This window comes from Saprolegnia diclina, assembly GCF_000281045.1.
Source record: "Saprolegnia diclina VS20 unplaced genomic scaffold supercont1.155, whole genome shotgun sequence".
NCBI classification, from domain to species: Eukaryota; Oomycota; class Saprolegniomycetes; order Saprolegniales; family Saprolegniaceae; genus Saprolegnia; species Saprolegnia diclina.
The window spans coordinates 39,402-50,436 of NW_008246222.1; the positions used below are offsets into that span (position 1 = coordinate 39,402).

At 58.8% G+C, this 11,035-nt stretch overlaps 6 protein-coding genes across 6 annotated transcripts; 3 read left to right on the forward strand and 3 right to left on the reverse strand.

Annotated features, from left to right (window-relative positions):
- Positions 1 to 607: 607 nt before the first annotated feature.
- Positions 608 to 1,431, reverse strand: SDRG_16819 (hypothetical protein; the record flags this gene model as incomplete). Its single annotated transcript, XM_008623040.1, has 1 exon — positions 608 to 1,431. A coding segment is annotated over one exon (824 nt), but the record flags the coding sequence as incomplete, so codon positions are not given.
- A 486-nt stretch (positions 1,432 to 1,917) lies between these two features.
- Positions 1,918 to 3,426, forward strand: SDRG_16820 (hypothetical protein; the record flags this gene model as incomplete). The annotated part of the gene is made up of 1 exon (XM_008623041.1): positions 1,918 to 3,426. One exon carries the CDS (start codon positions 1,918 to 1,920, stop codon positions 3,358 to 3,360), a length of 1,443 nt encoding a protein of 480 aa, XP_008621263.1. The 3' UTR covers positions 3,361 to 3,426.
- Positions 3,427 to 4,019: 593 nt separating this feature from the next.
- On the forward strand, positions 4,020 to 5,257 carry SDRG_16821 (hypothetical protein). Its single transcript, XM_008623042.1, has 7 exons — positions 4,020 to 4,138; positions 4,179 to 4,334; positions 4,382 to 4,546; positions 4,592 to 4,681; positions 4,736 to 4,902; positions 4,954 to 5,033; positions 5,095 to 5,257. The coding sequence occupies exons 1-7, from the start codon at positions 4,051 to 4,053 to the stop codon at positions 5,210 to 5,212; spliced, it is 864 nt and encodes a 287-aa protein (XP_008621264.1). The 5' UTR covers positions 4,020 to 4,050; the 3' UTR covers positions 5,213 to 5,257.
- Positions 5,258 to 5,263: 6 nt separating this feature from the next.
- On the reverse strand, positions 5,264 to 5,470 carry SDRG_16822 (hypothetical protein; the record flags this gene model as incomplete). The annotated part of the gene is made up of 1 exon (XM_008623043.1): positions 5,264 to 5,470. One exon carries the CDS (start codon positions 5,468 to 5,470, stop codon positions 5,264 to 5,266), a length of 207 nt encoding a protein of 68 aa, XP_008621265.1.
- A 1,014-nt stretch (positions 5,471 to 6,484) lies between these two features.
- SDRG_16823 (hypothetical protein) lies at positions 6,485 to 9,686 on the forward strand. The gene is made up of 4 exons (XM_008623044.1): positions 6,485 to 7,250; positions 7,318 to 7,461; positions 7,516 to 9,120; positions 9,174 to 9,686. The coding sequence occupies exons 1-4, from the start codon at positions 6,597 to 6,599 to the stop codon at positions 9,486 to 9,488; spliced, it is 2,718 nt and encodes a 905-aa protein (XP_008621266.1). The 5' UTR covers positions 6,485 to 6,596; the 3' UTR covers positions 9,489 to 9,686.
- On the reverse strand, positions 9,590 to 10,517 carry SDRG_16824 (hypothetical protein). The gene is made up of 2 exons (XM_008623045.1): positions 9,993 to 10,517; positions 9,590 to 9,941 (listed from the first exon to the last, which is right to left on the reverse strand). Exons 1-2 carry the CDS (start codon positions 10,474 to 10,476, stop codon positions 9,664 to 9,666), a joined length of 762 nt encoding a protein of 253 aa, XP_008621267.1. The 5' UTR covers positions 10,477 to 10,517; the 3' UTR covers positions 9,590 to 9,663.
- Between the last annotated feature and the right edge of the window lie 518 nt (positions 10,518 to 11,035).

Here is an 11,035-nt window from a genome sequence, read left to right on the forward strand (position 1 = left end):
CAAAAGTTCGAGTAGCCACAAAAAGTCGCGAGCGATCCTCGACGGAGGCGTTGGCGTGAAGTGTGCCAACCGGCAAGACATTGGCATTGGCGAGGCAAAAAGCCATCTTGACGTCGTGACCGAGTTGAAGGAGCTTTGGCTTGTCGATCCCGACATGAAGCGCTGTTTCGAACATCACGTCGTGCACGACGTGGTGTTCGCAAACGGACATCGTATCCGACAAGTACAACAGCAGCGTCGCTGTTAGAACGTGTCGGAGCGCGGTCGGGACATGGACGTAGTGCATGAAAAGCTCGTTGCTGAAACGTACAATATTGTCGTCGGAAACACCGCTGAGAGGCTCGGTGCTGGTCGACGGGCAGCGAGGCAGCATCGGCGGCGTATGGCGTTGGCTTGGGTTCGCCCAGCCAGCCAGTTGGCGAGCAATGCGAAGATCGCCAGAGTGCGTCGCGCACATATACTCCATAATAGTCGCAAACGAGTCCATAGCCCAACTCCCACGGGCAGCGAGATCAGGGAGTTGGACGTCACCGCTCTTGCTCGCAGTCGTGGCCGCACCCCGACGCGGACTGAGCGACGAGAGGCCGGGTGTTAAAACGTCAGCGTGATCCTTGCCGCCAAGCCGCTTCAGCACCCGGTTGATGTGCGCCGAGTAATGGTTAGAACCATCGTTCTCATGGCCGAGTTGCGAGAAGATGTGGAAACTCGTGTCGTGTGGTCGCGATGCAAACTGGCATGCAAGAGCGTGCAGAGGGTCGAGCGTCCACTGAAGGGCGGCATGGACGACGGAAATGGACTGGCACTCTGCCGTCTTTTGGCGATCGAGCGAGACGACGAGGCAATCGTCGTTCCACAAAAGCTGGTCGTAGCGTAAACCTCCCATGTCGGAGCTGCGGCCAATTGCGCTCCATTGCATGGAGATCAGAGACCGGTCACGTGAGCTGTTGACGAAGCCCGGCGCGTCGTTCTCCGACCAGAGCGTCAAGCATATATGGCTCAAGTCAGCAAGACTCATCGGAGGAGCCGAGTTTTTGAGCTTCGTGCCGGTGGCCAGGCTTGAAGCGTGATACGCCTTGTGGGTCAATAGACGCGCTTCCGTCGCCCAGGCATCGACGAGGAGGGTCGCCGAGGGGTGGATCGTTAGCGACTGGCGGCGAATCGAGCTCAAGTAGATCATGGAGGTGCCTCGGCTGACCTTTGCACCCGCGACGCTTTGCAGGTAGAGGGCGAACTTGGAATATATGTCGGGGGTCAGCGGTGTGTTGTCGATGGTCAGACAAGCACCAGGCTGGGCGCGCAGGTAAGCCACCGTGGGGTCCGCGAGCAAGAACGCAGCATACTTGTTGGCCACCGTTGCGTCTTGTCGGCGCGAGCTCGCGCCGTGCTTCGTGGCCATAATGCCACCGCTGCCATCTATGTCTTCCATTTTCTCTAATGACTGCAAAATCTCAAATGACTGCAAAACAATTTATCCAGCTAAGTAAAAGTTAGTTGCATCGATATCGATCCAAATGGATGTCAGTCGCCTCGATATCGATCCAAAGAAAAGTCTGTTGCATCGATATCGATCCAAGTAAAATGTACTTGCATCGATATCGATGCAACAGACTTTTATTGGCAATATGGTCTGGGAACGACCCAGCTACGCGATTTCACACCACGCCGCCTGCTTGAAGCTCCAGCGCGCGAGCCGGCTAGTGGGGAGGCCGTAGCTTGCGTGGTGTTGGAGAGGTTTTGACTGGGACGAGTCTGCGGCCCTCGCATACTGATTTCAGTGTAAAGTTGACTCTCAAACGACTCCTGGCTTTTTGATTTCTACTGGTAAAGTCTTGTAAGACTCGGGGCCATCATCCTTTCCCTGTACAAAAGCGAGATACCATTGCGAGCGAAGAAGCTCATATTTCGATCACGATTGAAATGCAAGCACCTCGCTGGAACCCCTCCACGAACGCGGCCTCCAAGGCCAAGCCTGGACCGACCACGTCGGCCCGTACGACGCGCGCCGCCTCGACTGTTTGCACGCGCATGCATCGGGCGACGACAGCGCCGGAAGCGATGGCCGTTCCCGGACGCCACGCCCGTGAGCTCGCTGCCTTGCGCGCCGAGTACGAAGAACGCCTCGAGAGCCTCCGCACCGACTGCCAGATGCAGTTGGCAGCGTTGGCCACGACCTTGCGCGCCGAGCACCAAGCCAACATTGCCGCTGTGACGACGACGCTGCAGCAAGAACACCAGGAAGCCTTGGCTGCCTCGGATGCCAAGCTGCGCCAAGAACACTCGATCAAAGAGTTGGCTCTGACCACCGAGCTTGCGACGCTGGCCGCGCAGCACGACGCCAACCTCGAGCGCGCTCGCATCCAGCACACTCGATCGGAGGGCCTGCAACGCGATCTCCACACGCTCGCCAAGCTCAACCACCGTCTCCAGACCACGATGACGGCGGAGGCTGCCACGACACAAAAGATCGCTGATGAGGCGCATGTCGCAGAGCGTTACACCTCAGAGATCGAAGGGCAGCTGCACCAAGCGACGGCCGACCTCGCAGCGGCGACCGATGCCATCGCTGCGTTGACACGGGCGGCAACCACCAAGGACAACCTCGCCGCCTCGCTTCAAGCGACACTCGAGCTCACGACCAGCAACCTCGCACACGCCGAGCACACGCTCGACCAGACCAAGCGCGACCTTGCAACGTCCAAGACGACCGAAGACGACAACGCGATCCGCCTTCGCGATGCTACAAGCACCATTCAGAGCATGGGCGAGCGCATCCAGATGCTCCAAGCGGACTTGGACGGCCATGAGCAGCGGTCGTTCCGTGAAGCGTCGGCGAAGGACAACGCCTTGGTCTTGCATCAAGATTGCATCGATGAACTACTGGGTCAGCTTGCCGTGGCCAAGATGGCCGCTGGCAGCGCCCAGCTCCTTCACGAAGCGACGATTGAGACCAAGGACAAGACCATTCGCTGCCTTCACGTCGACCTTGACGACGGCGTCCAGCAAGCCAAGACGCTCCGTGATGTTGTCGACCAGCTCAAGGGCGACTTGATCGCAAAGCGCGAGCTTCTGGCGACGCGCGACGACCAAATTCGCAATATCCAAGCCCAGCTCGACGCCGCCAAGGCCCAGATGTCTACAGCAACAACGACCGATCGCAGCGCCCAAGTCGTCTCAGCCGTGTCCATCAACCGGCTCGCCCAAGTGCTTCAACTCGCTCAAAGCAAGATCCAAGCCACAAAAGCCGAGTGCCAAGCGCTCCTGGCGACAAACAACGCGATCGACGAAGACGCCTACGATGGACGCCACCACCACCCACGCATCTCGGTGCATCGAGTCAACAAGCCAACGCCGCGACGATAGTAGCAAAGACCTAAGTAGAACAGTGACGTGATATCTAACAGCATATAATACGAAAAAATGAAACAAAAGCCTGCACGCAGCATCGACCGGCCGGCCAGTGAGCCGCGCAAGCTGCTTCTCCGTTGCATGGTACCAGTTAGTTCCTGAATAGGCTGCTTGTCGTGACAGCTCGGGAAGCTGCATGTTATTTCCTGGAGTGGTTGGAGCCCCAGGGAATGGACGAGTCTGGCACGTATGTTGGGCCGTACCAAGTGCGACCTTCGTACATGTCGGCTCGGGCCTCGTGTGCTGCTTGGTCGCCGCCGGTACCATTGAGTGCGTCAGCAAAGTCAGCTCTAAACCGACCAAGCGTCCACCTACTAGTCACCAACATCAGTTGCTACATGAGCTCATCGACCCCGTTGACGCCACTTCTGGTCGTGGAAGCAGATCTGGTTGTGAAAAGCACGAAACTGATTATATTGTGCATCAAAATCTAGTCCCTGCCTGGTCTATCGAGTCGGTGATGAGGGTGATCACCAAGTGTTGAATGGTAGAAGGCGGGCGGCGCCACGTCCGATTGGCCAGCGCGCAGTTGAAGTGGCGCAATAGAAAACGAATGGCCAATTCCGCATACAAACCATACGATATCGAGTGCGAATAAAATACTTGCTACCACACTCAAATCCGAGTATCCTTGGCACCAGCATCATGCTCAAAACGCTCACAACGTGCCCGGGAATGTGGTGCATCGCCAGCGACGACGACAACAACCTCGCTGCGCTTAGCCGCTCGCAGCGTAGGATCCCTCGACCTCGACTGGCGTTAAGGCGGCATAGGCTACATCAACGGCGCCAAGCCCCGCCGCATCGTACTCGGCGCCATTGAGCAAGCGCCTCTGTGGGAAGACGACGACATTGCAGATGCGTGCTCGTCCTGCAACGTCGAGTTCGGCCTCTTCCACCGCAAGCACCATTGCCGCGCTTGCGGCGACGGTACGCTACTGCATATTCGGGAGGCGGAAGGCTCATGCATGCTCTAGTTGTCTGTGGCACCTGCGCGAGTGGGTTTGAGACGATCCGCAAGTTTGACATCACGACGCCCGTGCGCATCTGCCACAGCTGCTTTGCGTCCGTCGTGCGCGAGAACGAGTTCTTTGAGCGCCACTTGCCGCTGCTCCGCGACGGCGACATGTTTACAAAATACGGTTTGCCGGACGCCACGACCAGCGACGTCTCATTGCCAAGTCTAGGCTTCCTCTTGGACCGCTGCGTCAAGCTCCGACTTGTCGACAACAGCCTCCAGTACCAAACGGTGGACCTCAACTCGCAGCAGTACTCGGGTACTGTTTTTTCGAGCGGATCCTTGACGCTATCATGGCTTGTTGCATATGCAGGAGAGACCAAGATCATCTTGCTAGAAACAGTCGCAAGCGTCGAAGCCGCTGGCTCCGTGACCATGACCATCAAGACGCCGGCGCAAAACCACAAACTGGATGCGCCGACGCAAGCCGCCCGCGATGCGTGGGTAAGCGCGATCCAAGCGGCGGTCGATCTTTTGCAGGTAGCATGGCAAGAGACGCATTCGAGTGGCTCAAGCGCATGCCTCTGTTAGTACCTTACCGCTACCGAGAACGCCAAGCAGGCCAAGAGCTTGGCGCAGGAGCACGCCGAGATGAACCGCGTCATCCAAGGGTACGATGTTCACTCGCGTTTTGCGCGTCCATGTCCGCTGATGCTGACATGAATCCTGTAGCATGGAGTCGGTCGAGATGCGGCGTCTGGAAATGCAGCATCAGCGGCTGCAAAAGAACAGCTCGCGGCGCGACGAACTGCGGGCCAAGTACGGGCTCCCCGTGGCGACAGCGACTTGAATCATTAATGTATTGTGTGTTAATATATATGGGTATCACGCGATAGGCTGTTTACAAGAAGCTGTAATACATGGGTAGGGTCGGTGCCGGGCCAAAGGCCGCGGCGAGGGCGGCGCAGTAGAGGCTATCTTCCGAGTCAGAGCACTCGTCGCGGGCCTCGGCCGCGTAGTAGTTCATGAGCGGCCCCGTAAAGCGCTCTTCGTTCTCCATCGTGATGGGCGCAAAGGCGGCCCCATACTCGATCGTCGTGTCGGCCATGCTGTCGGTAGAGAGACTGGTGTCGAAGCTGCAAGTTGAGATCTGACGCTTGATTTTCGATTTCACATCAAAGCCACGCAAAGCCCAACTGCAACTTGCGTGGTTTTACGCACCTACCGCCATAAATCCAGTGCGCTTTCTGCGCCCCCTCCACGCGGCTTTATGCCCGAAAAAGGTGCTCGTTTATGTGATGCCGGCGCGTCGATCACACCATTCTCGGCAATTGCACCAATCCGAATCGCGTCCGACGCTTTCGTAATGGGTGCGTCCTTGAATTTCCGACATGAAATCGGGGCGGAAACAAGCAATTGGGTGCGCTTCTTCAAAGCGAAGTTCGAACCAAATATATCAAGAACATCGAAGCACATATCGCCGCCACTGTGCACATCAAAAAGACACGTGAAAAATACGTGTGTAAAGTCGGTGTGGCGGTGTCGACGCTGTGAAAAACCCCGCCATCATGACGCTACAGAACCGTCGACGTTGTGTGTCCGGCGTGGGGGCTTCCAAGGATGGATGCCAGTCGTATGTCTACCATCCCAAGGACGACCCAGGAACGCTGCATAGCTTATGCACTCGCTCGGGGCGTTGGAAGCTGCGGTGGAAGCTTCGGGACCAGATCGAAAACCACGGCTACTCGAGATACCGTATACTACCGAGAAACAAGCACAGCAAGCGTTTCTTTACGCCGTCCCACCCTACTGCGCAATCTCATCCCCACGTTTTGCACGCCTTGAAAGCTACCGGACTGTCTTCTTCGCATTTGCTGTGTACCAGGCGTTCGTCTGTCCATGGCCCTTCCACTTGCATCTTCGTGAATGCGACCTCTGGTCTGCAGAGAATACGATCGATGTGAAAGCAATACACCCTTGCTGTCTGCATCTGCCCACCGCCTCCAGCAGCAGCAAAGCACAAAGCGCAAAGCACAAAGGGCAAGGCGTGCATTTCCCACATGGCCGCGTGTGAAAAACACATCGGCCTTCTCGTGGCCGTCGGCGGTTTTCCGGATACGCCGCGCTAGCCACTAGATTGGGGCGGAAGAGGTCGGCGCGTGTATCCGGATGCTCGCCAAATTTGGTCGCGGCCAGTCTCGAGTTGGAGTGACTACTAACTACTACGCAGCAGCATGAGCAACTGGAGCCCGTCGCCCGAAGCGCTCCATGACGTCGTGACGCTCCTGCAGGCGTCGACGGTCCCGGACAACGCGGTGCAGCAGCAGTTCTACGAGCGTTTAACGCAGTACAGCCAGAACCCCGAGTTTTACCTCTACCTCCTGCACGTGTTTGCCGCCCACCCCGACATTGGCATCCGCCAAGTCGCCGGCCTCCTCCTCAAGAAGAGCATCAAGTCCATCTACCACACGCTCTCGCTCGAGATGCAGACGTACATGCGCATGAGCATCCTCGCGCTCCTCGCAGACCCCAATGGCCGCATCCGGTCGACGGCTGGCGTGCTACTCACGACCGTCGTCGCGCAGCTCGTGACGCTCGAGCAGTGCCCGGAGATGATCCCGGGACTCATTCGGTACCTTGAAGATGCTGCGAACGAGAATGGCGTCGAGGGCGCGTTTGGCGCGCTCAGCAAGATCTGCGAAGACCACGCGGACAAGCTCGAGAGCCCGAGCCTCCCGACGCGCCCGCTCACGCTGCTCGTGCCCATCTTCCTCAAGTACTTTCACCACCCGAAGGCCGAGTTTCGCCGCGATGCGCTCAACTGCATCAACCAAGTCATTCTCATCATGCCCGCGTCGCTCGTTGTCAACATGGACTCGTTCCTGCAGGTACGACCTAGGCCTTCCTTGCTCGTCGACCTCCATGGCGCTCATGAACCTTCTTGCATGTGCTTAGGGCATCTCGCACCTCACGCAGGACCCGTCGAGCGCCGTGCGCAAGCTCGTGTGCCAGAGCATCGTCATCTTGCTGGAAGTCAACATGCAAGTGCTCATGCCGCATTTTACGTCGATCGTGCAGTTTATCCTGCGTTCGACCAGCGTACGCTCATTTTCCGTTTCCAATGACGGCCTCTCATGCGGCCACGTGTCCTAGGACGACGACGAGAACGTCGCCCTCGAAGCGTGCGAGTTTTGGTCGTCGATTTGCGATTTGCCGTCGCACCTCTTCAAGGACGTCAAGCCCGTCCTTAGCCAGACGCTGCCGCATTTGATTCCGCTCCTTCTCACGCGCATGGTGTACTCGGAGGAGACGATCTCGATGTTTGAGATCGAGGAGCAGGAGCAGAACGAGTCGGTGCCCGACCGTCCGGAGGACATCAAGCCCATCTTCCACAAGGCCAAGCCCCAAGAAAACCGCGGCAACACGGACGAAGATGGCGACGACGACGAGGACGACGGCGACATGGACGACGACGAAGACGTCGAGCAGTGGACGCTGCGCAAGTCGGCGGCCGCGGGCCTCGACACGATCTCGCACGCGTTCGGCGTCGACATCCTCCCGATTCTGCTGCCGCTCTTGCAGGAGCGTCTCGGCCACACGGGCCACTGGGCCGTGCGGGAGAGCGGTATTTTGGCGCTCGGTGCGATCGCCGAGGGCTGCATGGACGGCATTTTGCCGCACCTCCCGGCGCTGTTCCCGTACCTCTTGACGCTCATGGACGACCCGGCGCCGTACATTCGCAGCATCACGTGCTGGACGCTCGGTCGGTACGCCAACTGGGCCGTCTCGATGAACGACCACGAGACCGTGCTGCGCCCGCTCCTCGAGTCGATGCTGAAGCGCATTTCGGACCCGAACAAGAAGGTGCAGCAGGCGGCGTGCTCTGCGTTCTGCACGCTCGAAGAAGAGGCTCTCGAGGAGCTCGTGCCGTACTTGACGCCGATTCTGCACAACCTCATGTTTGCGTTTGGCAAGTACCAAGCGCGGAACCTCCTCATCTTGTACGACGCGATCGGGACGCTCGCCGACTCGGTCGGGAGCTACCTCAACCGCCCGGACCTCGTCGCGGTGTTTATGCCGCCGCTCATTGTCAAGTGGAACGCGCTCCCGGACGACAACGCCGAGCTCTTCCCGCTCCTCGAGTGCCTCACGTCGATTGCGTCGGCGCTCGGCGCTGGCTTCCAAGAGTTTGCGGCGCCCGTGCTCGATCGCTGCATTCGCCTCATTGAAAACGGTCTCCTCTCGTCGGCGCTCGCGCGCCAGAGCCCGAACGAGATTGAGGCGACGGACCCCGAGTTTGTCGTCTGCGCACTTGACCTTGTCTCGGGCATCACGGACGGCCTCACGGGCTCGATGGCGACGTTGATTGGCCCGACCAACATTTTGAACCTCGTGGTCGAGTGCGTCCGGTTCCACGACGCCAACGTGCGCCAGTCGGCGCTCGCGGTCCTCGGGGACTTTGCCAAGCACTGCCCGACGCTCGTCCAGCCGCACGTCAAGGAGATTGTGCCGCTCCTGCTCGCCAACATCAACCCCGAGTACCCTTCTGTGTGCAACAATGCGAGCTGGGCGTTTGGCGAAGTCGCCATGAAGGCCGGGGCCGAGATTGAGCCGTTTGCGTCCGATGCGATGGACAAGCTCCTCTTTGTGCTCAACCAAGTCGACGCCAAGCGCAACCGCGGTCTCCACGAGAACTGCGCGATCACGATTGGCCGCCTCGGTGTTGTCGTGCCCAAGTCGCTCGCGCCGTCGCTCGCGGTACGTTTTTGTACGATTGAGTTTGAGTTTGGCTCACTCGATATGGTGTCTAGAGCTTTGCCAAGCAATGGTGCGCGGCGCTGCGCTTTGTGGGCGATGCGACGGACCGCGAGCACTGCTTTACGGGTCTCTGCTACCTCGTCCAGCTCAACCCGCAGGGCATCGTCCAGGACTTTATGACCATGTGTGTGGCGCTCGCGTCGCTCGAGAAGGGCGACGACGGCTACGACATTAGCAACGAGCTCCATGAGAACCTCCAGCAGATCGTGCAAGGCTTCAAGATGAGCTTGGGCGACAACTGGGCGCGGTACTTTGCGAGCTTCCCGGGGCCTCTCCAAGAGGTCATCGCCGCCCGCTACCAGGTCTAAGCCCACGATGACGACGACGACGACGACGACCAAGGGCGCAGTAGGAACAACATGGATGATGATGTAGGATTTAGGATGGTAGGCACAGAAGAAGCGTCGGGTAGAAGTACAGGTGTAGTAGGCACACGAGTAGTAGTAAGCTTTAGTAGTAGTAGTAAGTAGAGAATATAAACGACTAGCATGTCCCTTGCTTCATACTCGCACTCGCCTTGGCCTTCTTGTGCGCCAGCGGCGGCTTGCCCTTGGCGACGCGCTTGGTCGTCGGCGTAACCTCCATCGTGAGCTTGACCAAGCCTTTTGTCACCGAGTCGTCGCTCGCCACCATGGCCACGACCGCCGTCGCGAGGCACGTGGCGACTTCAACTGGACACGCGCTGTCGTGGGCGTCGCGGAAGAGCTGGAGGAGGTCGCCGTGGTTCTTGGCCGACGCAATGCTGGCAATGAGCTGCATATCTAGACAGACATGTACGTTAGGATTCTGCGCAAGTCGAGAGATGCGAGTACTTGCGACGCGGAGGTCCGACTCGACGGACGATGTGTTCATCTCGATGCCCTTTTCGATCGCCGTGAGGTCGCGCACAAGGCGCTCGTAGTGGTCCATGACGTCGTACACGGTCTTGCCGGGCAGCGCGAGCGCGATCTTGGTCCAGGACGGCGACCCGTGGTTGGGCTCGTGGGCGAGGGCGTCCTCAAAGATCGCGTTCTCTTCGTCGCTCCACACGCGCGGCTGGTGGGCCTCGAGCAGCGACTGCGTTAAGAGCGCGTGGAGGTAGAACTCGCCATGCTCCTTCGTCTCGCACTCGGAGCGCGACCCGACGCAGGCCGCAATGAGCGCCCATGGCGGCGAGGCCGACGCGCCGTAGAGCTCGAGGCCGTCGATGAAGCGCGTGTGCTCCTCCGCAGTCCATGGCCGCTCCGAGTCGCGGGGCGCGTCCGCACAAGGAAGCTCGGCAAGCATGCGCTGCCACCTCGCGGGCGTCGTCGACATCGAAATTGCGCGACGAACACCACGCGTTGGATCTTTTTCGCGTATCCGGATATCCGGCTTCCAGGATCCAGTCTCCCACATCGAGCAAACGAGCAGCAGTCATGCTGCGTTGGATCGTATTTTTGCTCGTCCAGAATGTATCTTTCCCAGGCCAGTCCCGTGGGTCCCTGTTCTTACTGCATAGACTGACGGCGAGGTGGCTGCCTTCCGCGTTCGCCGTGGTTTGTATCAACTTTGTATCAATCCGAGACAACCGCTTGCAATCTAGACGGGATCATGGGTCAATAAACATGACGGGATGCTATCTTGAGACCGCCGCGTGCTTTGCAGGTGCACCTAGCGCGTAGTGGTTGCGAGAGGGAGCGTGGCGCATGTAGCCGCCGCCAGGGTCTGCAGCATGAGGCTGAGCAAGGAACGCAGAATGCAACGTCCAGGGGCAAGCAGTTTCTGCGCCGAGCTCATGACATCCCAAATCGCATCAACTCGGTGCCATAAGACTGTCGAGCTCATAGCCCGCGAGGACTCTCGAACCCAAGAACTTCTGTGATACTAGCACTGC

Coding starts and splice junctions, on each gene's coding strand:
- SDRG_16821 (XM_008623042.1), top strand. CDS start 4,051: ATGCTCAAAACGCTCACAACGTGCCCGGGAATGTGGTGCATCGCCAGC. Junction 4,547..4,591: donor CGACATGTTTACAAAATACG/GTTTGCCGGACG, acceptor TGCCAAGTCTAG/GCTTCCTCTTGGACCGCTGC. Junction 4,682..4,735: donor CAACTCGCAGCAGTACTCGG/GTACTGTTTTTT, acceptor TTGCATATGCAG/GAGAGACCAAGATCATCTTG.
- SDRG_16823 (XM_008623044.1), top strand. CDS start 6,597: ATGAGCAACTGGAGCCCGTCGCCCGAAGCGCTCCATGACGTCGTGACG. Junction 7,251..7,317: donor ACATGGACTCGTTCCTGCAG/GTACGACCTAGG, acceptor GCATGTGCTTAG/GGCATCTCGCACCTCACGCA. Junction 9,121..9,173: donor CGCTCGCGCCGTCGCTCGCG/GTACGTTTTTGT, acceptor TATGGTGTCTAG/AGCTTTGCCAAGCAATGGTG.
- SDRG_16824 (XM_008623045.1), bottom strand. CDS start 10,476: ATGTCGACGACGCCCGCGAGGTGGCAGCGCATGCTTGCCGAGCTTCCT. Junction 9,942..9,992: donor GTCGGACCTCCGCGTCGCAA/GTACTCGCATCT, acceptor ATGTCTGTCTAG/ATATGCAGCTCATTGCCAGC.